The sequence below is a fragment of the Loxodonta africana genome, chromosome 4 (genome assembly GCF_030014295.1).
Source record: "Loxodonta africana isolate mLoxAfr1 chromosome 4, mLoxAfr1.hap2, whole genome shotgun sequence".
NCBI classification, from domain to species: Eukaryota; Metazoa; Chordata; class Mammalia; order Proboscidea; family Elephantidae; genus Loxodonta; species Loxodonta africana.
Genome location: NC_087345.1, coordinates 1126725 through 1150038, shown reverse-complemented (window position 1 = coordinate 1150038; position 23314 = coordinate 1126725). Strand labels below are relative to the sequence as shown.

The 23314-nt window shown below is 58.5% G+C and overlaps 2 protein-coding genes across 4 annotated transcripts; one reads left to right on the top strand and one right to left on the bottom strand.

Moving 5' to 3' along the window:
• Positions 1–598: 598 nt before the first annotated feature.
• Positions 599–11004, bottom strand: ALG12 (ALG12 alpha-1,6-mannosyltransferase). 3 transcript variants are annotated; one of them, XM_023542013.2, is made up of 10 exons: positions 10841–11004; positions 6791–6975; positions 6567–6699; positions 5103–5276; positions 4497–4691; positions 3938–4041; positions 3211–3434; positions 1970–2139; positions 1554–1629; positions 599–1390 (listed from the first exon to the last, which is right to left on the bottom strand). In XM_023542013.2, exons 2-10 carry the CDS (start codon positions 6950–6952, stop codon positions 1114–1116), a joined length of 1515 nt encoding a protein of 504 aa, XP_023397781.1. In that variant the 5' UTR covers positions 6953–6975; positions 10841–11004; the 3' UTR covers positions 599–1113. The 3 variants fall into 3 exon arrangements, with proteins under 3 accessions (XP_023397781.1, XP_003422895.1, XP_010600391.1); XM_003422847.4 differs by having other exon boundaries at positions 10846–11004; XM_010602089.3 differs by lacking the exon at positions 5103–5276 and having other exon boundaries at positions 10846–11004.
• A 328-nt stretch (positions 11005–11332) lies between these two features.
• On the top strand, positions 11333–23089 carry CRELD2 (cysteine rich with EGF like domains 2). The gene is made up of 10 exons (XM_010602085.2): positions 11333–11482; positions 11712–11794; positions 12352–12462; positions 13044–13135; positions 14238–14414; positions 14688–14783; positions 18721–18804; positions 20668–20766; positions 21265–21405; positions 22790–23089. The coding sequence occupies exons 1-10, from the start codon at positions 11348–11350 to the stop codon at positions 22834–22836; spliced, it is 1065 nt and encodes a 354-aa protein (XP_010600387.2). The 5' UTR covers positions 11333–11347; the 3' UTR covers positions 22837–23089.
• The last annotated feature ends 225 nt before the right edge of the window (positions 23090–23314 follow it).

The following is a 23314-nucleotide window of genomic DNA, read 5'->3' as shown; positions in this document are numbered from 1 at the left end:
AGCTGGCCTGTGGGGTGCAACATAGCACCAGCCCCAAGGAGGGAAAGCAGGCGACCCCCACACAGCCAGTGTGCTCTACCCACGTCTGGGAAGCCCCCCTAAAGATGACTAGGAGCCTTCTCTTGGATAAAGGGGCAGAGAGACTATTTTCCTCAAAAATGCTGATGTCACACAGGACAACGCAAGGCCGTTGAAGGAGACATGGTGACGACGTACCGCCACTGCCTGGACCCTGGAGAGAAAAGGCTACGAAGGACATAGGAGGACCAAGCACCAGAGAGAGAGGAAGGGCGGGCGATTTGGTAACAACAGTGCACAAATGTTGCCTTCCCTGAGCCCAGCACAACACTGGGTCTGTGGACAGGGGTCTCCCCACACAGAGCCACATGGACCTGTCAGTAGCTTAGTCCCAAACGTCTCAGAAGAGATGGTGTGCATGCATGTGTGTGCGTGTGTGTGCAGAGTGGCCTCCAGTTCTGTCCCTGGTGACTGGTGGCGTCAGACACACTGTAGACAAGTTGTAAATACTGGTTCAGTAACGTGTGATAGTGCCAGAATTATCACTTAAAAATAAGACCTGGGTAAAACACCTCACAAGAAAACATTTAGAAAATTTAATTCTCATTTCACGTTTTACTTGTTTATCTCCCCAAATTTGATCTGAAGCTAAATGCAAGCCAACGCGAAGGCGAGGCCCCCTCCGCAGCAACGGAAGGGGCAGGTAGCCGCGGCCCAGCACGTGTTGCCAGCCCACGTCTCCATCTTCCAGATGCTCCTGCCAGGCGCCCAAGTGGGTGCGGGTCAGGTCTGCACACTTCTCAGCCGGGAACCAATGTGGTTGTGACCAGCATCTGGTCCTGCCAACACCACAGAAGGTCTCAGCGTCACAGTGTCGCCTACTGGCAGCAGCATGGGTGTCGGGAGACAGGCCCATGTGGACATGGGGACTGCCGCTAGTGAAGGGCCTGCCTGTGGTCTCTGATGTCGTTCTCCACGTCATCTTCATTGTGCCGAAGTGACAAGCCCATGTATCTGGGAAGGACTGAGCTGGGTACAGCCCTGGTCCTCCCGGGGGCCCTCCTCAGGACAGCCCTGGTCCCTCCAGGCCCCTCCTCAGGACGGCCCCTCAGAACGGCCCTGGTCCCCCAGGGACCCTCCCCAGGATGGCCCTTGCACCCGCTCCAGGAGCACCAGTTTTGGCTGCAGGTCAATGTCGAAGGGAGGCAGCCGGGTCAGGTTCAGATGCACACCGCTTGTGCCCATCACATGGGCCAGCACCCGGTGTGAGTCCCGGTACAGGGCTAGGGATGCGGGTGCCGCCTCCAGGAGCAGGTGTGTGTAGGCCAGCATGCCTGCCGCCCCAGGCTGCAGGTCCTCCCGCTTGTCGTATCTGTGGACAGGAGCATGGCTGTTCTGCGGCGGCCCCACCCTACTGACCTCGAGGTGCAGCCCCCGCCCCTCTGCACTTGTGCCCGAGAGGACCTGCAGGAGCCATACAGCCACGGCCGTGTTGTGACAAAACCCACTGAAACCTGGGCACGCCAGACACTCACCTCCAGCTGGGGTTGATCTCCAAAAAGCGAGAAACACCTGTCTGTGCAGCAGCCACGTCGATGTGCACGGCGACACCTGGGGAAGGCAGGTGGCCATCAGGCCCGGCACCGGCACTTCCACTGAGCTGCAACTCAGGTGCAGGCACCCAACTGTGTGGGGATACCTACCTGTGTGGGGGACGCCTGTGTGCAGGGCTCCTACCCTGTGGGGGGGATACCTACCTGTGTGGGGGACTTCTATCTTGTGGGGGGGGCTCCTACCCTGTGGGGGGCACCCGTGTGGGGGGTTCCTACCTGTGTGTGTGGGCACCTACCTGTGTTGGGGGCACCTACCTATCAGGTGGGAGGTACCTACCTATCCGAGGGGAGCACCTACCTCTGTGTGTGGGGCACCTGCTTGTGTGGGGTACACCTACCTGTGTTGGGGGGCACCAGAGTGTGGAGCCGCTGCAGTGCGACACCGCCTGGGTAGTTGAAGTGGGACACGTACAGGCAGGCAGCCACATAGGCGGCATTGGCGACGAGGTGTGCTATCACCAGAAGCGAGCCTGCTTTGTACAGCCAGGACTTCCTGTAGTTGTTCAGCCTAGGGAACAGCACGCAGTGGTGAGATCCACACTCAGGGCGTCCAGAAACCATGTCGTAGGAGCACCTGCTGTTGCCCCAGGTCTCAGAAAAGCATGAGTCCACCACCAGCTGGGTATACAGGGCCTGGAGTCTTCCCTCTGAGATACCACCCAGGACCCCAATTTAAAATTTCGGATTTTCGAATGAAGTTCTCCAACGTTCCCCTGGTCATCACGCAGATCAGCTCGCATGTAGCCAGACCCAGGCTGGCTGGGTTATTTTTGGTTCTGATGGGATGCCACCGCCCATTTGCCGCTCCCATGCCGACTGGCAGTACCAAGGGGCCATGACAGGCTGCGTGGCTGCCCCCATCCCACCTCACAGCCGAATGCTCAGTGTTTCATGAACAGGCCTCCTCCCTCTCAGGCCTATGAGATCAGGTGGACAACCAGGCCCCCACCACCCTCCAGGCCCCCCAGACAGCCGAGAGGGAGGAGGCCGAAAGCAAAGGGAAGCAATGACCAACAACACAGCCACTCGAGGCAGCTGATGCCCTGGTGCAGGGTGTGTAGGCAGGGTGTCCACGCCGGCATCCTGGGGCTGAGCAGGGAGCCAACGCAACCTTCTCCCACTCACGTAGGTCTCAGCCTCGTTGCCAACTGAGCTTGCCCCGTCTGAACTGTGCCCTGCTGAGCCACACTCCCAGCCTGAGTCGTGCCCCCTGCTGTCTGAGCTATGTCCCCCCACTGTCTGAGCCTCATCCCCATCTGAACGGTACCCCTTGCTGTCTAAGCATGTCCCCCCAACTGAGCTGTGCCCCCTGTTGTCTGAGCCTTGCCCCCCGTTGTCTGAGCATGTCCCCGCTGTCTGAGCCGGGCCCCCCGCTGTCTGAGCCGGGCCCCCCGCTGTCTGAGTGGGGCCCCCCACTGTCTAAGCCATGCCCCTGCTGTCTGAGCCATGCCCTCCGCTGTCTGAGCCGGGCCCCCCGCTGTCTGAGCCGGGCCCCCCGCTGTCTGAGCCGGGCCCCCCACTGTCTGAGCCGGGCCCCCTGCTGTCTGAGCTGTGTCTCTGGCGAGCATGACACACTCACAGGTAGGCACAGCCGCGGGCGGCCACGACATTGAACACGGGGAGGGTGTAGATGATGAAGCGCAGCTCCTTGTGGGGCAGGAATGAGTAGAGCAGCACGAAGCCCAGGGTGGGCAGCAGGAGCATCCGGGTCCGCCGGTCCACCGTGCCCAGCGGTAGGAAGAGCACGCTGCTGCCCAAGGCGCGGGGCAAGGCCGAGTAGAAGTACCACAGGAACGGGGCGGTCTGCCGACGTTAAAGAGCGTGCACCCACACGGATTCCAGCCCTGTGCACCTCCCCGGGCCCCAGGCAGCCCACGGTGGCAGAGAGGAGCTGAGGACACCGCACTGAGACCGCCTGCCCTGGGTGTGGGGACACTGTCCCTGCATACCACAGGAGCCTCACGCCGCCCCTGATGTGCACGGAGACCACAGCATGAGAGCAGGCTTCCTCACTGACCCCTGATTCACGGCAAAGGCCAGGTCACAGGCCTGGAGTAAGGGTCTGTCACAGTCAGGGGTCCCAGGAAAGCCCTCTCCACACGGGCCAGGGCTCTAGAGTGTGGGGTGATGTCACGCTGCAAGTGGGGACGGGCAATGGAGAAGCTGCCTGGCCCCCGTGCGCCAGGGGTGTGGCCGACTACTCTGTACCACCTGTCATCACAGATGCATGAAAAAGTGACCAGAAGACAAGACGGATGGTAGACACATAGACAGATGGACACGTGGACAAAGACGTTGAAGGATACTCCCCAATTGGAGCTCTTGTTCAGGACGGTATTGTACCAAAGAACTTTTCCTTCTGGCCACACGAGATACCGCCAAAAATACGAATCCACAGCGACTGTCAGTCCTAATAAAACAGAAAGGTTGCCCTCAGCAGGAAAGGCAGCTGCCAGGGAGCTCAGACCCCACAGCTGAGTCACCAGCCACATCACGACCAGCGTCAGCTCCAAGCTTCTCTCCCTGAGGTGCTGCCCTTGTCACCACAACCACTTAGCTGCACAAAGAGACATTACCACAGCGTGCGTGGACAGAGCTGCCGGGCTGGCACCTCCCCCAGTAACCATGGGGGTTGGCACCCCCATAACCTCCCTCGTGAGGGCCAGCCCCCCCGCCCCAGTAGCCCTCTTCGTGAGGGCCGGGGCTCAGGTGGCTCCCCAGGCGGGACGAGAAGGGCCACCGGAGCACCCGGGCTACGTCTCACTGTGTCCAAAGTTAACGTAACAGCACTTCGTGAAACACAAACCTCCCTCTCCTCCTCACCTTCTAGAAGGAAAGTACATGGCCCCAGCCCAGCAGACTCACCCAGACAGACAGCGCCAGCAGGGACAGCATGGCATAGCACCCTCCTCAGGGCCACCTTCCTGCCCAGGAGCAGCAGCAGCAGCTTGAGGCCCAGGAGGAGGCCCAGCTCGGCCCGGAAGACGACGGCCGCTAGTGCAGAGAGCCACAAGAAGCAGACCCAGCGCTGCCGGAGCCAGGCTGTGAGCGCCGCCAGGGCTGGGGGCGGGAAGGGTGCTCAGGTCAGGGTGCCTCAGGGTCACCATGGAACCTGCCGCCCCACATCTCACGTCCCACCCATCACCTCTCACCTGGACACTGCAGGCCACTGCCCAGGCACAGTGAGAACCGATCAGGCCCCTCCCCATGGCCCCCCCTCCCACCCCCACACCAGCCTTCTGCTTCCGGGGGTCCCCGTGTGCTGTCAGCAGTCACACTCTGCTCTCGCCCCTCCCCACTCCCGTGGTGCCCAGCCCCCCAGCACCCCCCCCCCACCCCACACACAGTGCCCCCGAGGGCCCTGCTCAAAGGGCATCACAGTCTAGCGCTGGGGCCAAACCCTGGGTTCCATCCCAGCACAAGAAGGCTGTGTCACAGGGAGGCCAGGCCCTGCCTCGGGGCGCTACGCACCCACGGGCAGGGCCAGCACATTGGGCAGCGTCCGCGTGCAGTAGAACATCAGGTGGAACTGTGTGGCTGTCACCCAGCAGAACAACACGGCCACTGTGGCCCCAAAGTGCCTCCGTACTTCCTGCTGCAGCATCCAGAGAGCAGCGATGACACTGAGCCCGAGGGTCCCTCTGACTGGGCAAACACAACACGTAACACTGAGGGGTGGGGGACCGCAGGGCTCGGGCAGGAATGTTACTGACCACAGCACACAGTGACCACAGGGGCTGTCACACCCCTGTCCTCTTGTGACCACCAAGTGGACTGGGGGACAAACTGCCTGCACCTGGCCCCAAGGCCCCACCACCAACCCCACCCCCTGCAACAGTCAGGGCAACAGGCCAGATGCCCAGCCAAAGCTAGAGACCCCCTGCCTGGCCGGGGGTCCCAAGCAGAATTTGAGGAAAAGCCTGCGTTGTGCACACTGCAGGCACCGTCTGGAGCCGCCAAGTCCTCATCTCACCTGTAGCAGGTGGCAGAGTGGCACAAGCCTGCCTGGGGCCACGGGACCAGAAGCAGCAGGCGTCTACCCACCCCGCCTTGCTCCCGTGCAGCTGCTCACACACCTCCACTCCATGCCTCGGCTTCCCGCACCTCGATGGGCCTTCCTTTCTGGATGGGGCCCCCATGCCTCCCGCCCACTCTATCTGACTCAGCAGGCAGTGGTTTCCATTTCCCAACCTCCCTTTCCAGGATCCCTGGTGGCTCAGCAGTTAAGAGCTCTGCTGCCAACCAAAAGGTGAGCAGTTTGAATCCACCAGCCGCTCCTGGGAGCCCTCTGGGGCAGTTCTGCCCGGTTCTGTAAGACTGATAAGGTCTCTGTGGGTGGGAGTCTCAACGGCAACAGGTCCTAAGAACCACTTCCTCCCCAGGAGCTGATTTTTCAAGCTCCACGTATGAGTCAGACAAATCAGCTGTAAGAATGCTTTTGAGTCAATGGGGGAAATCTAAATATAACCTGGGTATCTGATGCAAAACAGTATGACAGAATATTCTAAACTCACTCTATAAAAATGCACCCTGAAGGGCTCGAGGAAAGACTCAGAAAGATGCATGAAGGTGGAGGGCCCTGGGTGGTGGCAGCGCGTGGCTCTGTCTTCAGGGCCACTCAAGGCAGACGCACGTTTTTATGACAACAAAGAGTGCCTGACTGACAGGCCCTTGGACGGGGAGCAGCACTGGCTTGAGGAGGGGAGGCGCCCCCACACCCGCTCATGTCCTCTGTTACAGTCCCACAGAGGAAGCTCCGCCCCCTCATCTCATGGACAGCGAGTCACAAGGAGGCTCAGCAACATTCAGGGTCACATGCCAGGGAGGCGGAGTGATCCACAAGCCGCAGCCTGTGCTACCATGAGACGGGCCGGGGACGGCCGCGAGTCCAGGCAGTGGGCGCCTCCAATGGTCCGCATGCAAAGATCCACTTACCTATGAGCTGAGAGTAAAACTTGGAGACTTCCAGCAGTGACAGCAAGTACACCACAGGGCTGGAGAAGGCGGCAATGAAAATGGGCCCGAGGAACGTCCTGGGGACAACGCCGGGGAACTCATGATGGTCGTACTGTGGAGTCAGGAAGGTGTGATGCGGAAGCCCGCAGGCAACAGGCCCACACCGGCAGGACCCACCTGGGGGTGGTAGGGCACTCACTCACCTTGTCCAGGTCCAGCCGGTGGTATAGCAGGTCGTGCACGGCCTGCAGGCTGAAGCTCTCTTCCACCTTGGTGTAGGGGCAGGTGACCAGGTGGACTGCCGCCACCACCACTAGCAGCCCCAGCAGCAGGCCCGGCCGGCCCGGCGGCCTCCTCCCAGCCATTTCGGGTTTTAGGCTTCATGTACCTTAAGGAGCCAAAGGTGCGAGATCCAACCATCAGCATGCAGCCCTTTAGACGTTTTGAGAGAGAGAACCCAAAGTCCCAAGTTCCAGCAATCACGGTTGACTCAACGTTTGGGAAATCAGGCTGAAAGGGAAAAGTCTGTCGTAACTTCTTTGTCAAGTTCAGAGTGTATCAAAGTAGAAAACTGAAAGAAAAAAGTTCACTCAAGAAGTCTTTGTGTCTAACCAGCTCTCCGGGAAGAAAGACTGCAGCCGCAGAGCTTTGTGCAGGCGCAGGGCCAGCCCTCAAGGGGCCAAATCTGGGGAAGAGTCAGGTAAACCTGGGCTTGTGGGACATGGTGCTCGCAGAGAGACAGGGCGGGAAGGAAAGGAAAAAGAGCTTTAACAGTCTCAGCACCAACGAAATAATATGCGGTTATCGTTAGAACAGTATGTTTTCCCTCCCAAATGCGAAAACCTGACATCCAACAAAGGGGAAGATCTGACAACAGGGTGGGAGCGACACTGCCCCGTGGATGAGGGGTGACCCCACAGACCCCTGCGGCTCCTCCCAAGACATTCCTACTGACCCATGGCCTCCAACCCATGGCCTCCATGGACACCCAGTGCGAGATGTTATGAGAAGGGACACTTGCGGAAACCTGCAGTTACAGGATTTTAGAAGGATCAGGTTTGAGGCTCTCCTGTCCCAAATGCAGGGGCGGCGGCATCTCTCTCACAGCAGCAGCTGGAGTCCTCGCTTGGTCTCGTCCTGCCCTCCACTCCCCAAACTAGTCCCTTCTATCTTTCAGAGCCTTCTCAAGGTCATCTCAGCAGAGGCCGTGCCCCACCTGTGAGCACCACCTACCCTTCCGCTCACAGAGCCTGTTTTCTCTCTTTATCTGTGAGTTCACCTATCTGCCTCCCTCCTCTAAAATGTCAGCTCCCTGACGGTAGGTCTTTCTGTTTGCACTATCACGAGCCCAGCACTCAGGGCACAGCCTGGTCACCACCGGTGCTCAGACGGGTGGGTGACGATGGGCTTGGTGCCCACCTCCCAGGATCAGACCCCGGGCAGCGCCTGTGCGTCTGACCCGCTGCTGTTGCAGCAGAGCCTGGCCCTCATGGGTGCTCAGCGCACTGTCTAAAGAAGAAATTCTAATCTCATCGCCCAGCCTGGGTTTTCACGAAACATGTGTCGTCTGAATTTCCAGTAAAGCAAAAGAAGTCACGCAGCACCCATGCGCTACTCTTCGATTCCTAAAAAACACAATCACGGATACGATTTTAAGGAAGTTTATAGAAACAAAACGCACCAACGTGGTGAAGCCACTGGAGCAAACCCCAAAACAGGCTCCTCACAAGAGCCACCAAGGAGGAGGCCCGTCCTGCAGACCCTGAACGAAGGGCAGTCTTCGCTGCACAAGAGTAGGTGCAAAGACTTAAGTTGCTGTGGGGGTCGCCCGGGCAGAGGGCCTGCAGGCCCAGAGCGCCCTCTCGTCAGATAAGGGGGCGCCTTCCGCTGATGACCGTGGGCGGAAAACAAGTGGTGACAAGCAGCTTATGCTGAAAGGCGCTGGGACCACCTGCTCAGCCAGGATCCCAAACGGCAAACACCATCTGCCGCGGCATCAACTCCAACTGATGGCAACCCCATGTGTGTGTCAAGGGTAGAACTATGCTCCATAGGATTTTCGGGACGTCAGTTCCCAGGCCTTTCTTCCGAGGTGCCTCTGGGTGAACTGGAACCACCAACCTTCAGTTAGTGGCCAAGCATGTCAACCGTTTGCACCACCCAGGGACTCCAAGATAGGACAGAGGCACATACAAAAACCACAGTCCACCTCAAGAGCGAGGGTCAGGGTAACAGGGACATTCACTCCACACTGGGCCGGCCCCTGCCCAGCAGTTGCTCAGTTTAATCAGAAGCAATGGGCACTGGCCTCGGGGGCATCACAGTTCACAACAAGCCCATGTATCAGATGTCAGAAACTAGAGCGTGTAACAGGGTGATGGCATCCAGAGCAGGAAGTTACCTACAAAGACCCCATCAATGTGGACCCTGAGGCTTTTCGTGCAACTGGTCAAGTGCTCCACTGAAGTCATTACTCCCTTGGCTGGAAAAGCCAACTGTTGCTGTTAGTGGCCATGGAGCCGGTTCCAAAGCCCTGGGTGATGCAAACGGTTAAGTGCTTGACTACTAGAAGAAAGGCTGAAGGTTCAAACCCACCCATGGGCTCCTCAGAAAACAGGCCTGTGATCTGCTTCTGAAAGGGCACAGCCTTGAAAACCCCATGGAGCTCTTCTACTCTGAACACACGGGGTGGCCATGGAAACACAAATTGTTGTTGTTAGGTGCTGCCAAGTTGTTTCCAACTCATAGCAACCCTATGCGCAACACAAAGAAACACAGCCTGGTCCTGTGCCATCCTCGCAATCGTTGTTATGCTTGAGCCCACTGTTGTAGACACTGTGTTGATCCGTCTTGTTGAGGGTCTTCTTCTTTTCTGCTGATCCTGTACTTTACCAAGCATGATGTTCTTATCCAGAGACTGATCCCTCCTGACAACATGTCTAAAGTATGCGAGACGAAGTCTTGCCATCGTTGCTTCTAAGAGGCATTCTGGTTGTGCTTCTTCCAACACAGATTTGTTGGTCTTCCGGCAATCCACAAATTACCTGGTGTTAACTAGGCCAGCTGCTGGCCAAAGACCAGGTGTGGTTTTGTACTCTGCACTTCTCTCTTTTGCAGTCATTTCCTACCTCTCAGTCATCTAATCGGTATGAATTGCACCTCTCCATAAAGAAAACAAAAATCCTCACAACTGGACAAATGAGCAACATCATGATAAATGGAGAAAAGATTGAAGTTGTCAAGGATTTCATTTTTCTTGGATCCACAATCAACAGCCATGGAAGCAACAGTCCAGAAACCAAAAGACGCATTGCACTGGGCAAATCTGCCGCAAAGGACCTCTTTAAAGTGTTGAAGGTCAAAGATGTCGCCCTGAGGACTGAGGTGCGCCTGACCCAAGCCATGGTGTTTTCAATTGCATCATATACATGTGAAAGCTGGACAATGAATAAGAAAAACAGAAAAAAGTTGATGCCTTTGAATTGTGGTGTTGGCAAAGAATATACAATATATAGAATATATGGACTGCCAAAGGAACGAACAAATCTGTCTTGGAAGAAGTGCGGCCAGGATGCTCCTTAGAGGCAAGGATGGCGAGACTGCATCTTACATACTTTGGGCATGTTGTCAGGAGAGATCAGTCCCTGGAGAAGGACGTCATGCTTGGCAGAGTACAGGGTCAGCAGAAAAGGGGAAGACCCTCAACAAGGTGGACTGACACAGTGGCTGCAACAACGAGCTCAAGCACAACAACGATTGTAAGGATGGCGCAGGACCGGGCAGTGTTTCGTTCTCTTGTGCACAGGGTCGCTATGAGTCGGAACCGACTCGACGGCACCTAACAACAACAATTGTCTAGAATCTTGATAAGCTGCCTATCTTCTCTGAACTTAAACCGGGGTCTCCCCAACTTTGGTAGGTACCAATCGCCTCGGGCGGCTGGAGAAATGCAGATTCCCGGGCCCAAGAACACACTGGGCGGGCAAGGTCTCCAGGTGAGGTGCCGGGCCCCAGGTGAGGTACCGGGCCCCAGGTGAGTATCTCACCCCCGGGCCACGGGCGGCCCCCCGTGAGAGCCCCGGCGTCGGCCTCCAGACGACCGCCCGGGCGCCGGCCGTCAGGCGTGGGCACGCGGGGTGAGGCCCGGGGAGCGCCGCTGCGACGCCGGGAGGGGGTCTCTGCGCCCCGGGAGCCCCGGACCCGGCGCCCACCGCCCCGGGAGCCCGACAGCCTCGGCCCGGAAGCGCGCTGACCTCACCTCTCGGCTCCCTCGCAGTGCCCCGGCGCTGTGCCTCGAAGAGCACCCGCCGGGACAGCCCTCGGCCGGAAGCGGGACGGCGCACACAGGACGGTTGCGAAGCCCTTGCCCGAACTCAACGTGGCCACCTAAAGCCCCAGCCGCCGTCGCGGTGGGCGCGTGGCCTGCCCGGAGTAAAGATGGCCGCCCCGGGAGGCGCACGCCCAGGGGCGGGGCACGAGGGGCGGGTTCGGGTTTCTCCGCCCTCCGCCCCACCCCCTTTCGGCCGGACGCTGACCCGGGGCCTTTCCATTGGCCTCTTCTCGTGGCGAATCCGGATTGGGCCACGTGCGGACGGGGCGGAACCCGCCGGCCAATCGCGGCGCGCGCGCTGGCGGCTGGGTGGGGCCTCGCCGGTGCGGTGAAGTAGCCCCGGGAACGGCCGGCGCGGCTCGGAGCCGGTGGGCGGGCCGGGCCGGGCCGTGGTTTCGACGAGCCGCGCGTCTCCGCGCCCCGCTGAGCCATGCGCCCGCCGTCCCCTGCCGGGCTGGGGCTGCTGCTGCTGCTGCTGCCGCTGCCGCCCGCGCCTGCTGCTGCCGCGGCCAGGAAGCCGACGCCCTGCTCGCGGTGCCGGGGGCTGGTGGAGAAGTTCAAGCAGGTGTGCAGGGGTCACCCCGCGGCGGGACCCGGCGAGTTCGGGGGGACCGGAGTCACCGTGATGGCGCCCCGGGGCCGGGGTCACCCTGGCGGTGGAGGTCCCGCGGACGGCCGGGGGCCGGGGGACACGGTCGGTGCCACCCTCCTTGAGGGATCCGACGCCTGGGGGTCCTGGGGTGCCGGGGTTCCTGAGCGAGCAGCTCCGAGTCTCAGCTGCCCTTATCCTGCAGGGGATGGTGGATACTGAGAAGAAGAACTTTGGCGGCGGGAACACGGCCTGGGAAGAAAAGTCGCTGTCCAAGTATGAGTTCAGGTGGGCACATCTTCTACCTGGCTCCTGTGGCCCTGTTGCCCCAGAGTCTGTGCTTGGAGCCCAGTGTCCTGCCTTTGACGCCTGACAAGTTCCCGTGAGTGCTCCTCAGACCAGGATGGGGTCCCTGCTGCTGCTGACTGCCCTAGCATGCCCCACCACAGGGCCCCCACCACACGGCCCCCCCACTACAGGGCACCCCACACAGCTAGGGTGGGCCTTACAGATGACCTCGTGAAACCTCACTGGAAGCAGCTCTTTCCCCAGTGGCAGGCCACCCTCCTCGGCCTCCTCTGCCTGGAGCCGCATCCTTGCACCTTTCTGCACCTCTCCTGGTGGGCCCCCATCAGCCCAAGGGCCACCCTCTTGCTGGCTTGGCCCCTGGTGCCCTTGCACAGCTGGCTCCCTGTCACCTGGGGCTCCCCCTCCATCAGGGTGGGAGGCCTTCCCGGTCTTAACATGGCACTGGCTGCGGTGGTCCCAGCTCCCTGCTCACTCAGGGGTCTCAGGACATATCTGTGACCCTGTGAGAAGCTCACCCCGAGGGCCCTGTGTTTCAGCGAGATCCGCCTGGTGGAGATCCTTGAGGGCCTGTGTGAAAGCAGCGACTTCGAGTGCAACCGTATGGTGGAGGAGCAGGAGGAGCACCTGGAGGCCTGGTGGCTGCGGCTGTGAGTGCCCGCGGGTGGGACCCTGACCAAGGACCCTGGAGCTGTCATGGGTGCTGCTCCTTTTCTTGGAGCGTGCTAGAGTTAGACAAACATCAGTCAGTACACAGCTCCCACGCCCGTGTGCCAGCCTCTGCATCACCACGGTACAGTTATCGAGACGAGAAAGCGGGCTAACACTTGGTTAACTGATACCCTGCAGACCTTTGCACAGTTCGCCAGCTGCCCTGAGGAACCCTCATTCTAGTGTCCGGGGAGCTGTCTGTCTACTTAGTCTTCTTGAGTCAGGGCAGTGTTTCCGGCTTCCTTTGTTCCTCAGGACCTGGCCCATTTGAAGACTTCTGGCCGGTAGTAATTTTACCAAAATGGCCACCCAGGTTGTGCCCTGATGACACGGGCAGGGGGATCCAGGGTTTTCACCATTAAGAAGTGCTTTATTGGCTTTACCAAACCAGCCACTTTCTAGGAGAGTGCCGTTTTGCAGGCTTTATACTGCCCAAGAGTGCATTGGATTAAACCGCGTGGCCATTGTTAAAACGTCTACCACGTGAGCAAGACTCGATGGGCTCTTTTCGGTTCTGTAGGAAGAAGCAGTCTCCGGACCTGTTTGAGTGGTTTTGTGTGGAGACACTGAAGGTCTGCTGTTCTCCTGGGACATTCGGGCCTGACTGTCTGGGTACGCTTCTTCTCGGGGAATCTCAGGGCCACTCAGCCACCAGGTATCTCTGGCAGGTTTCTTGGCTGAGAGTTGGGTGGATAAGGGCCCAGGGAGGGACCTGGCGTGGAGGAACGGGTATCCCACTTGCAGTGGGTTAAGGCACTTGGTTCCTCTGTTCTGTCAACAAACAACAGAGACGTGCACTGGTTTGCTGTAACCCCCTAGAGGCTGGCAGCAGGGGGAAGGCATGGGGAGGGCTGAGACCCCTTCTCCCTCTGATGGGGTGGGGGCCACGGACTCAGAGGACACAGGGCACCAAGAGACCAAGAGTGGCATTGTCATCTCTGGTTTTATTCTTTGGGGAAATTTTCCAGTGGGTTGTCAAGCTGAGAGTCCAAACCAGTTGTGCTTTTAGTTCAGGGTCACAGACCCTCAGTGGTCCTGTGGGCCCGGCCTGCGAGACAGGCTGGGGGCTGCCCCATGAGACAAAGGCGCCTGAACCCTGGCTGTCCACACCTAGCCTCACCACGAGCAGCCGTGACCGTGTGGAGTGGCTGAGCGGCTGTCAGTCAGTGCACATTGCGTCTAGCCTGCAGCAGGCTCCGAAGTGTGAGCTGTGAAGAAGCGTGCACGGACACTAGCCCTGGTTTACTCCTGGTTATTGTGGGAGTCAGCCATACTGATCAATCTGGACTAAGTGTCATTTCATTTTTGAGCTCAGATGCCCTCCGGCCCCTGTGGCCACCTCCTGCTGCCCCCCACTCTCCACCCAGTGGGTTAGATGCAGCGGCACATGTTCCTTCTCGCATACCTGACACAAAAGTGTTCTCAAAACCCCTGTTCCAGGGAGGAAACGGAAGCTTCCAGAAGTCTGGAGCTGCCCAGGGTCACACCATCATGAATTGGGGGGCACATGTTTGTGACCCCATGCAGGTGTTGGAGTGTCAGGCCTGCAGACCCCAGGAGTCAGGCCTCTCCCAGCCTCCTTGTCAACCCTGCAGGCCTGTGTGCTCAGTCAGGAACAGTGCCTGTTTTGGGGACCTGGGGCTGCGTTAGTGAGGGGTCAGTGGCGGCAAGGGGTGAGCATGGTGGGTGAGGAAGCCAGTGTCTTTCTCCGCAGCATGCCCAGGTGGCACCCAGAGGCCCTGCAGCGGGAATGGCCTCTGCAGCGGGGATGGCAGCCGGCAGGGGGATGGGTCCTGCCAGTGCCACATGGGCTACCGTGGGGCGCTGTGCATGGACTGCGTGGACGGCTACTTTAGCGCGCTGCGGAACGACACACACAGCGTCTGCACAGGTATGGCCCAGTGGGCGCTCAGGAGGGGAGGCCGGGAGGGAAGCCTCTGTACTGTTTGTCCCCAGTATGTGGCCATGTGGGTCACGTGGCTCCCCTCTTGTTGGCCTAAGCTTGCGTTTCTAGGTTTTTCTGCCAACTTGTTTTTTTTTTTTGTTTTTACTCACTGAACCTACCTTCCCACCTTCTAAACGCATCCAGCGTCTGTGCTAGTGACCGAGGATGGGGTTTGTCCCGATGGAGGGCTGCCCTCACCCGCTGCTGCCTTTGTTTCAGTCTGTAACGAGGCCTGCAAGACCTGCACCGGCCCCACCAGTAGGGACTGCGCTGAGTGCGATGTCGGCTGGGCCCGCCAGCAGGATGATTGCATCGGTGAGACCCCCCGTGGCCCCCCTCCCCCCAGAGCGGGCTCCCACCTCGGCAGTCCCCACCCTGAGGGTCCACTCTGCACCCCTGCCCCCAGCTCTGCCACCTTGAGCCCCGCTGTCTAGCATGCACACTCCCTGCCTCCACCCGCCCAGGCTGCGGCCTGGCCCAAGGTGACCCTGTTTGCTGTTCTACATGCTGGGCAGTGGGAGTGCATAGGGGAGGTGGCAGTGTGCCTGTGGGACTCACATTCTGGCCGGGGCTCTATAAGGAGAGCTCAGGCTATCTGCCTGATTGTGCTCCTGCGCCCAGCTCAATGAGACACGCAGGTGGGCTGCACACACGGTGTCTGGCTGGAGTGTGGGCCTTGGGACCTCGACGGGGTCAGCAGCATTTGAGCAACTTGTGCGTACTGCGGGGTCCAGTTTGGGCAGAGGTGGGAAACAGCAGGTCAGGAGGCAACTCCTGGGCTCTGGCAGGTGGGAAGAATCATCTGCTGGTGTACAGTCACAGATGGGGAAACTGAGGTACACTGCCCCTTCCCCTGGCCACGAGCCAGTTTGTGGGAGGACATGGGCAAATTGGGCAGCCACGATGGACATACATGCTGGGGGACCAGCTCGCCCCGGGTTGGAGGGGGAGGCCGCCCTGAAGGAAGACCCCCCACAACCCCAGCTTGGCTTCTCACGTGGTGGTCTCACCATTCTACCCCCTCTGTGGTGGCCATCGTGGCTCTTCTGCCCCTTCTTTTTTGACCTGACCTGGGGTTCACAGCCCAGCTGTGCCCGCGGCCCAGGACTCTTGGCAGGGCTGGGTTTCGGCTTCACACCACAGCGTCTGCTCGCCTTAGGGTGTCCACACCCTGTTTCACATCTAAAGTGGGAACAGTGACAGTGGTGACTGTGTTGTCCTCTGGGGGCTGTGGGGCCTCTCAAGGCTGTGCCAGAGCACCAGATGGGGCCCCTGATGCGTGATGCCACATGGTGGCCGTCGTCCCTTGTCCTTGTGTCCTCGAAGCTGCCCCTCTACAGGCTGGCACTAAATGTCCGAGAACTTGGAGTGTGGGGCTGTAACCCTCTTCCCTGCACCCCACATCACTCAGCCCACTTACCCCCACCTTGCATCTGCATCTGCCCACCCCACGGTCTGCACCCCTACTCCACTCTGCACCTCCCTACCCTGCACCCTCCGCCATTCACCTGTACCCCCATCCTGTACCACCGTTCTGTAACCATATCTGCACCTCCTCACCCTGACCCCCATCCTGCACTCCCTCACCCTGTACCCTGTAACCCACACCTGCACCCCCATCCTGCACACCTTCACCCTGCACCCTGTAACCCACACCTGCACCCTGTTACCCATACCTGCACCCCCACCCTGCACCCTATAACCCACACCTGCACCCCCACCCTGCACCCTATAACCCACACCTGCACCCCCACCCTGCACCCTGTAACCCACACCTGCACCCCCACCCTGCACCCTGTAACCCACACCTGCACCCCCACCCTGCACCCTGTAACCCACACCTGCACCCCACCCTGCACCCTGTAACCCACACCTGCACCCTCACCCTGCACCCGCCCACCCTGCACCCTGTAATCCACACCTGCACCCCCACCCTGCACCCTGTAACCCACACCTGCACCCCACCCTGCACCCTGTAACCCACACCTGCACCCTCACCCTGCACCTGCCCACCCTGCACCCTGTAATCCACACCTGCACCCCCACCCTGCATCCTATAACCCACATCTGCACCCTCACCCTGAACCCCCACCCTGTACCCTGTAACCCACACCTGCACCCCCACCCTGCACCCTATAACCCACACCTGCACCCTCACCCTGAACCCCCACCCTGCACCCTGTAACCCATACCTGCACCCCCACCCTGCACCCTATAACCCACACCTGCACCCTCACCCTGAACCCCCACCCTGCACCCTGTAACCCACACCTGCACCCCCACCCTGCACCCTATAACCCACACCTGTACCCTCACCCTGAACCCCCACCCTGCACCCTGTAACCCACACCTGTGCCCTCACCCTGCACCCTCCCACCCTACACCCTGTAACCCACACTTGCACCCCCACCCTGCAACCGCTCACCCTGTACCCAGTAACCCACACCTGCACCCCCACCCTGCACCCGCCCACCCTGCACCCTGTAACCCACACCTGCACCCCCACCCTGCACCCTATAACCCACACCTGCGCCCTCACCCTGAACCCCCACCCTGCACCCTGTAACCCACATCTGCGCCCTCACCCTGCACCCGCCCACCCTGTACCCTGTAACCCACACCTGCACCCCCACCCTGCACCCTGTAACCCACACCTGCACCCCCATCCTGCACCCTGTAACCCACACCTGCACCCCCACCCTGCACCCGCCCACCCTGCACCCTGTAACCCACACCTGCACCCCCACCCTGCACCTGCTCACCCTGCACCCTGCACCCCGCATCTGCACCCCCACCCTGTACCCTGTAACCCACACCTGCAACCCCACCCTGCACCCACTCACCCTGCACCCTGTAACCCACAGCTGCACCCCACCCTGCACCCTGTAACCCACACCTGCACCCCCACCCTGCACCCTGTAACCCACACCTGCACCCCCACCCTGCACCCTGTAACCCACACCTGCACACCCACCCTGCACCCTGTAACCCACACCTGCACCCCCATCCTGCACCCTGTAACCCACACCTGCACCCCCACCCTGCACCCGGTAACCCATACCTGCACCCCCACCCTGCACCCTGTAACCCACACCTGCACCCTCACCCTGCACCCCCACCCTGCACCCGCTCACCCTGCACCCTGTAACCCACACCTGCACCCCCACCCTGCACCCCATTAGCCACACCTGCACTTGCTCATCCTGCACCCTGTAACCCCCATCCTGCACCCTCACCCTGCACCCTCACCATGTACCCTGTAACCCACACCTGCACCCTCATCCTGCACCCCCACCCTGCACCCCGTTACCCACACCATGTGGTGCTTCAGGAGCCAGAGGTTCAAGCTACTTGGGAGCCAGTGACCCCCCTTCTCTGCCTCTTGGGGACCATCCTGGCTCTTGGTTCTGAAAAACCTGACTTTGAGTTTGGAGTTAACTGGTGGTTTGCAGAGCTTTCGGAGATAAAGACTCTTCTCTCAACTGAAGTGGCTGGGGGCCCCCACCCTCCTCCCTAGCCGTGTCTGCAGGGCGGCAGGGCTCCCTGGGGGTGGACACGCTCTGGGGTGGGGGGCAGGACTGGTGTATGTGGCTGGGCGGGTGAGGGGCAACGGAGCTTGGTCTGTGGTCAGAGCTCCCGGGTGGGTAAGGCCAGGAAATCCCAGGAGACTATGTGGTCGGAAAGGTGGGGGAGAGCTGGGGCTCAGTCTCAGGCAGAAGACATGAGCTGGCGGCTCCGTCGTGTGTCCTGCTGGCTCTCAAGACAGCAGAGCTCTGCCCAGCTCTGACTTGTTCCGTTTTCTCAGAAGTTTTCACCCTAAATGGTAGTGGATGCCCCACCAAAGTGCAGGGGTTCGTTATCCAGTTTCTATTACCTCAGCTGGTGAGAGAACTTGGTACTTTGGTGGGAATTTGAAGGAAGGGAATGTTGGTGAGTTTCAGACTAAGGCTTCAATGTTCTTGAAGGAGGAAGGCACCTTTTGTGTTAGGTTATGTGATTGGGTGTGTTTTTGGCTCAGAAACCTGAGTTTGTAACACCCAAACCCATTGGGACGTTAAAAGAGGAAGTCCAGTGTGTAATTGGCAGAAAAGCTGTGTGATTTTTTAGTAACAGTTGAAGCCTGCCACCAGCCGTTTTCATAGAAAGTATAAGAGCTGTGACTGCGTCCTTTTGCAGGCGGCCCTTTGCGAGGTGCCCTGGGGTCCACAGGTGGGTGGGCTGTGGGCACTCACTCGTGCCGTGTCTCTTCCAGATGTGAATGAGTGTGCAGAGGAGACGCCCCCGTGCAGTGAGGGCCAGTACTGCGAGAACGTCCCTGGTTCCTACACATGTGAAGGTGGGTCCCTTGTCCGGAGGGGTGGGGTCCTGGATGGTGGGGTCCCATCCAGAGGGGCGGGGTCCCGGCGGAGTCCTCAGGGAGGGCAGCGCTCACTCCTAGGCAGGGCTTCATACCGGTTCTTCCCGGTTCAGTTATGGCTGAGGAAGTGATACCAGAACAGACCCAAATTTTTAGAATTTGAGTGAACCAGAATGGTCAGAGGAACAGGAAAAATGACAAGCCGAAGCCCTGCTAGAAACTCAGTCTCTGTCTTAGAAAACAGTGGCAGCATACGCATTGCCTAGCAACCAAATCTTCTGCCTTCGGATTCTGCAGAATCGGGAACAGTGGTGCCCAGCTCAGAGATGGCGGCCTTCTGTGCAGCTTTGAATGTGGATTGCTCTCCACAGTCCTGCCAGTGATCCATCTCAGCATCAGGCGCCTGAGAGGGCTCGCCACACCTCTTCCAAGTCTCCCATTTCAGGGCTTGGACCCGTAATTTTTCTTGTTTTGGTTACAGGTTGGATCACCCAAGTTGTAAAAATTTGGGTCTCTTCTCCTTTTGCTTTGTTGGTTGTGACTGAACGGCTTCAGATTGGTTCTAAGCCCTGCTCCCAGGGCCCTGCTTGATGTATTTCTTGTGTTTTAAAATGTACTCGCAGCCCGCTGGCATGACTTTTATACATGTCACCTACTTAAAAAATTTAAGGCAGCAACACAAGTAATAGATACTCACTTCCGAAAACTCAGGAAATTCAAGTAAGTTGAAAAGCAGGAAATAAAAATAGTTCCTCCATCCCCCGACCAAGAGTTATAGCTCCACACAGATAGTCAGCGCTGAGCCTTTATTTCCCCGCGGAGAGCTGTGGCTCCGCGGAGAAGTCAGCACCCACAGGCACTGTGCGTGGTGCTCTGTGACCTGCTTTTGGTCGCCGACACCTCTGAGCGACTGTCTTCACGTTTCCCAATATCGTGTTTCATGCCTTACAAAACACATCATTGCTTCCTAGTTTTCTTGAGCACTCCCTATTGTTGGACACTTATCGTTTTCTTTTTCGCAGTTACATGATTTGAGTATCTTTGTAGCTAAAGCTTCCCGTGTTCTTCATCTTTCTCTCTGGGTTAGTGTCCCCAGATGGGGCTCCTGGTTCAAGCGCCATGTCGTTTAGGGCCTCCTGACCCCTGACGCTCTGCTCAGTGACAGCATCAGGTGGTTTTCATCTTTTTAAAGTTTGCGGTGAGGTGACGTCACTGACGACGAGACATCACACTGGAAGCCTTGTGGCATCTCTCCATTCAGCTATACTTATTAAGGCCCTCAGCTGCTAACTGAGTGGTCTACCCAGAGGTGCCTCAGAGGAAAGGCCTTCCAAAATATCAGCCATCGAAAACCCTGTGGAGCACAGTGCTACTCTGACATACGTGGAGACGCCGTGAGTCAGAGCCAACCGGATGGCAGCTGGTTTAGGTTTTTTTAGGGAGTAAGCCAACACCCCGAAACTCTGAAGTGTCTTCTTTTGAGAAGGTCCAACGTGCCTGTTTACACTCTAACCGGAGGATTTTGAGGAGGGTGTTTGTGAACATTGCTTCTTCCTCTTTACCAGCAGCTCTTTAGGAACTCCACTGTTGAAGTAAATCTGTACTTCTGCAGGAGACAGCTATTAAAGGGGCTGAGAACACCCTCTGTGCCACCCTTGCCTCTGACCCGGAGCTCAATCTGACATCCCTGCCATGGGTTGGGCTCTGACCCGGAGCTTGGTCTAATGTCCCTGCCTTGGGCCTGCCTCTGACCCGGAGCTCGGTCTGACATCCCCGCTGTGGATCAGGCTCTGACCTGGAGCTCAGTCTGATGTTATTGTCTTTGCATTTTCCTGTTTCTAGAATGTGACTCTACGTGTGTGGGCTGCACGGGGAAGGGCCCCGGGAAATGCACTGCGTGTGTCCCTGGCTACACCAAGGAGGAGAATGGCCAGTGCTCAGGTGGGTGGCTTTCCTGTGCTGGAGTGATGGCTCTCCAGGGAGCCTCATTAGGGCCATCGGGACTGTGACATGATCACCCACCTCGGAAGCCCTCTGATGTGCCAGGAATGAGAACCTTGGGTGGGTGATGAGAAACTGGGCTCAGACTGTCCCCAGACCAGGGTTTTTTTGTTGCTCGCAGGTACAGGGCACGTGGGTGGGGAGGCCCAGCCCGGCCCAGGTGTCAGGGCCATGCATTACCACCGGTTATTCTCATCCACGCAGTTGGAGGCTAAGCCCTCTGGGATCATGGTGTCCCAGAGGTGTCACCAGCCCAGGATGTCCTCTCGAGCTCTTGGGGCTTCCCACTTTCATGGTCAACTTGTGTGAGGTCCTCTGTCTCCTGACCTCCGCTCCCGCTCTGACTCAACTTATGTGTTTTCTTTATGCAAGTATGTTGTTTATGCGTGGGTACTTGTTCAGTGCAATAGTCTGTCGGCCTGGGCGTTTGTGTTGTAGATGTGGACGAGTGCTCACAAACAGAAAAGCCGTGTGCACGGGACAACGAGAACTGCTACAACACTCCAGGGAGCTTCGTCTGCGTGTGCCCCGAAGGCTACGAAGAGACAGACGAGGCCTGTGTGCCGGCTGCGGGGGGTGGTGAGTGGGGGAAGCAGGGGGACAGAGAATGGGGAGTGGGGAGGCAGGGGGAGGGCTCCTAGCCACAGCCCACCTGCCCCAGGCTGGGTTTGCCTGGACACCCACATGGCCTGGGAACCCCCAGGCTCGGAGGATGACACAGAAAGCAGCCCTGGGACAGGGTGGTCGGGGGCTCCTGGGTGATGAATCTGTAAAGCTCCGCACAGACGTGACATCATCCAAGAGTCCACCGCGTGGCCAGCTACGCAGAACCCCAGCAGTACTGTGTTCAAAGTGATTAAACATTCAAAGGAAGGCGTCGAAGATGAGAGTAGGGCAGAAGCTGTCAACAGATGATCAGAAAGATTTTTCTAAAGATAAAATCAAATAGAAGTTACGGAAATAAAAAGTTATTGAAATTTAAAGCTCAGTGGATGGGTTAACAATAGATTAGATACAAATGGAGTTGGAATTAATGAACTGGAAAACATTTGGGGAAATTGCCAGAATGCTCCAGAGAAAGACAGAGGCATGCAGAGAGGTGGAGGATTGGGTGAGAAGGTCCCAGCGATTCTCACGGAAGTTCTCAAAGTGAGTGGAGAGTGCAGAGAAGGCGGCCTTCAAAGAGATGACAATGCTCAGAATTTTCCGGGATGAATGAGACATGAGTTCGGAGTCCAGAAGCTCAGGAATCCCCAGCAGGATACGTGAAAACAAATCAGTCCACGTCTAGATGCGTTGTGGTAAGCTGAACTACCAAAGGCAAAAAGAAGAACATAACCATTAGCAGAGAGCAAGGACACACTAGGGGATGCTGGCGGACTCATGACAGCTTCTGCACGCATCCAGACCTGAGAATAGTACCAGGAAAGCGCGTTCAGGGTGCTGGGGGAAAACTGCTGCCCAGGACATCCTGCACAAGACTCCTTACATGCTACCCAGAAGCATTCAGAGTCAAGTGCCTGCAGTTCCACACCGTGCCAAAGTGTGCACTCTGTGAGACTGGACCACGCAGGAGCTCACAGAGGTGGCAGGCGAGCTCATGGTGAGCCTTTGTGCACTGTGGTCCTCTGCCCTCTGCTGTCACCCTGACGCTGTTGGGGTGTTGTCCCTGCAGCCCGTGCTGACCCCAGAGTCCTTGCACTCCGGAAACAGGCAATGCTGCAAACTGATTCCCCAGGCTATTTGGGTCCTCAGCCCCATCTGTCTCGGGGAACACCCTGCCCGGAGGGGAGCATCCTGGTCGGGGGTGTGCACTGGGGCTGAGTGTGGCCTGGCTCCGAGCTGCCTCTGGAGGGGCTGGGCAGTCTGCTTAGTGGACATCAGAGCCCACATGCCATCTGTCTGACCCTTGGGACCCTAATGCTGAGATCTCACTCAGCGACATGTGCTTATTTCCTGACAGAAACAGAAGAAAAGCCAACGCAGCCCCCACCCCACGAAGATTTATAATGTGATTCCAAGTTAGAAGACACCAGACCTGCCCTTAAATTATTCAGACTGAGGCCTCCATGAAACAAGACCTGGGAGCAGCATCTTCAGCGTGCGTGTGGGGAGAACCTCCCAGGTCGCCACGTCCGGGATTGCCACGTGGCCCTGCATGCACGCCCGGTTCTTACAGAGCCTCTATTTTGATACCGCCCTTTATAATAAAGTTGACCGTTGGAGGTAGTTGGGATGGCTCACCCAGAAGTCAGCCGCTTCAGGCTGTGTCTGCCCTTTTCCTGATGGGTACCCCCATGATGGGCAGAGCTGTGTCCTGGGGCAGGTGGGCTCACGAGCCACTGCGTGCTGGGGTTGCTCAGGAGCTGGGCATAGCGCAGACCAGGGGCTGTGTCTTCAGACGTGGTGTCCAGTCCTCGGGGTTCTTAACCCCTCCCCCATGGAGGAGGACTGGGCACCATACATGATGGCGAGGGAGGAGCATCTC

Excerpts from the sequence above, each read along its gene's own strand:
- CRELD2 (XM_010602085.2), top strand. The coding sequence starts at position 11,348 with ATGCGCCCGCCGTCCCCTGCCGGGCTGGGGCTGCTGCTGCTGCTGCTG. Across the intron at positions 12,463-13,043 it reads GAGGCCTGGTGGCTGCGGCT|GAAGAAGCAGTCTCCGGACC; the intron begins GTGAGTGCCCGC and ends TCGGTTCTGTAG. Across the intron at positions 14,415-14,687 it reads CACACACAGCGTCTGCACAG|TCTGTAACGAGGCCTGCAAG; the intron begins GTATGGCCCAGT and ends CCTTTGTTTCAG.
- ALG12 (XM_023542013.2), bottom strand. The coding sequence starts at position 6,952 with ATGGCTGGGAGGAGGCCGCCGGGCCGGCCGGGCCTGCTGCTGGGGCTG. Across the intron at positions 5,277-6,566 it reads GTTTTACTCTCAGCTCATAG|TCAGAGGGACCCTCGGGCTC; the intron begins GTAAGTGGATCT and ends GTGTTTGCCCAG. Across the intron at positions 1,391-1,553 it reads GAGATCAACCCCAGCTGGAG|ATACGACAAGCGGGAGGACC; the intron begins GTGAGTGTCTGG and ends TCCTGTCCACAG.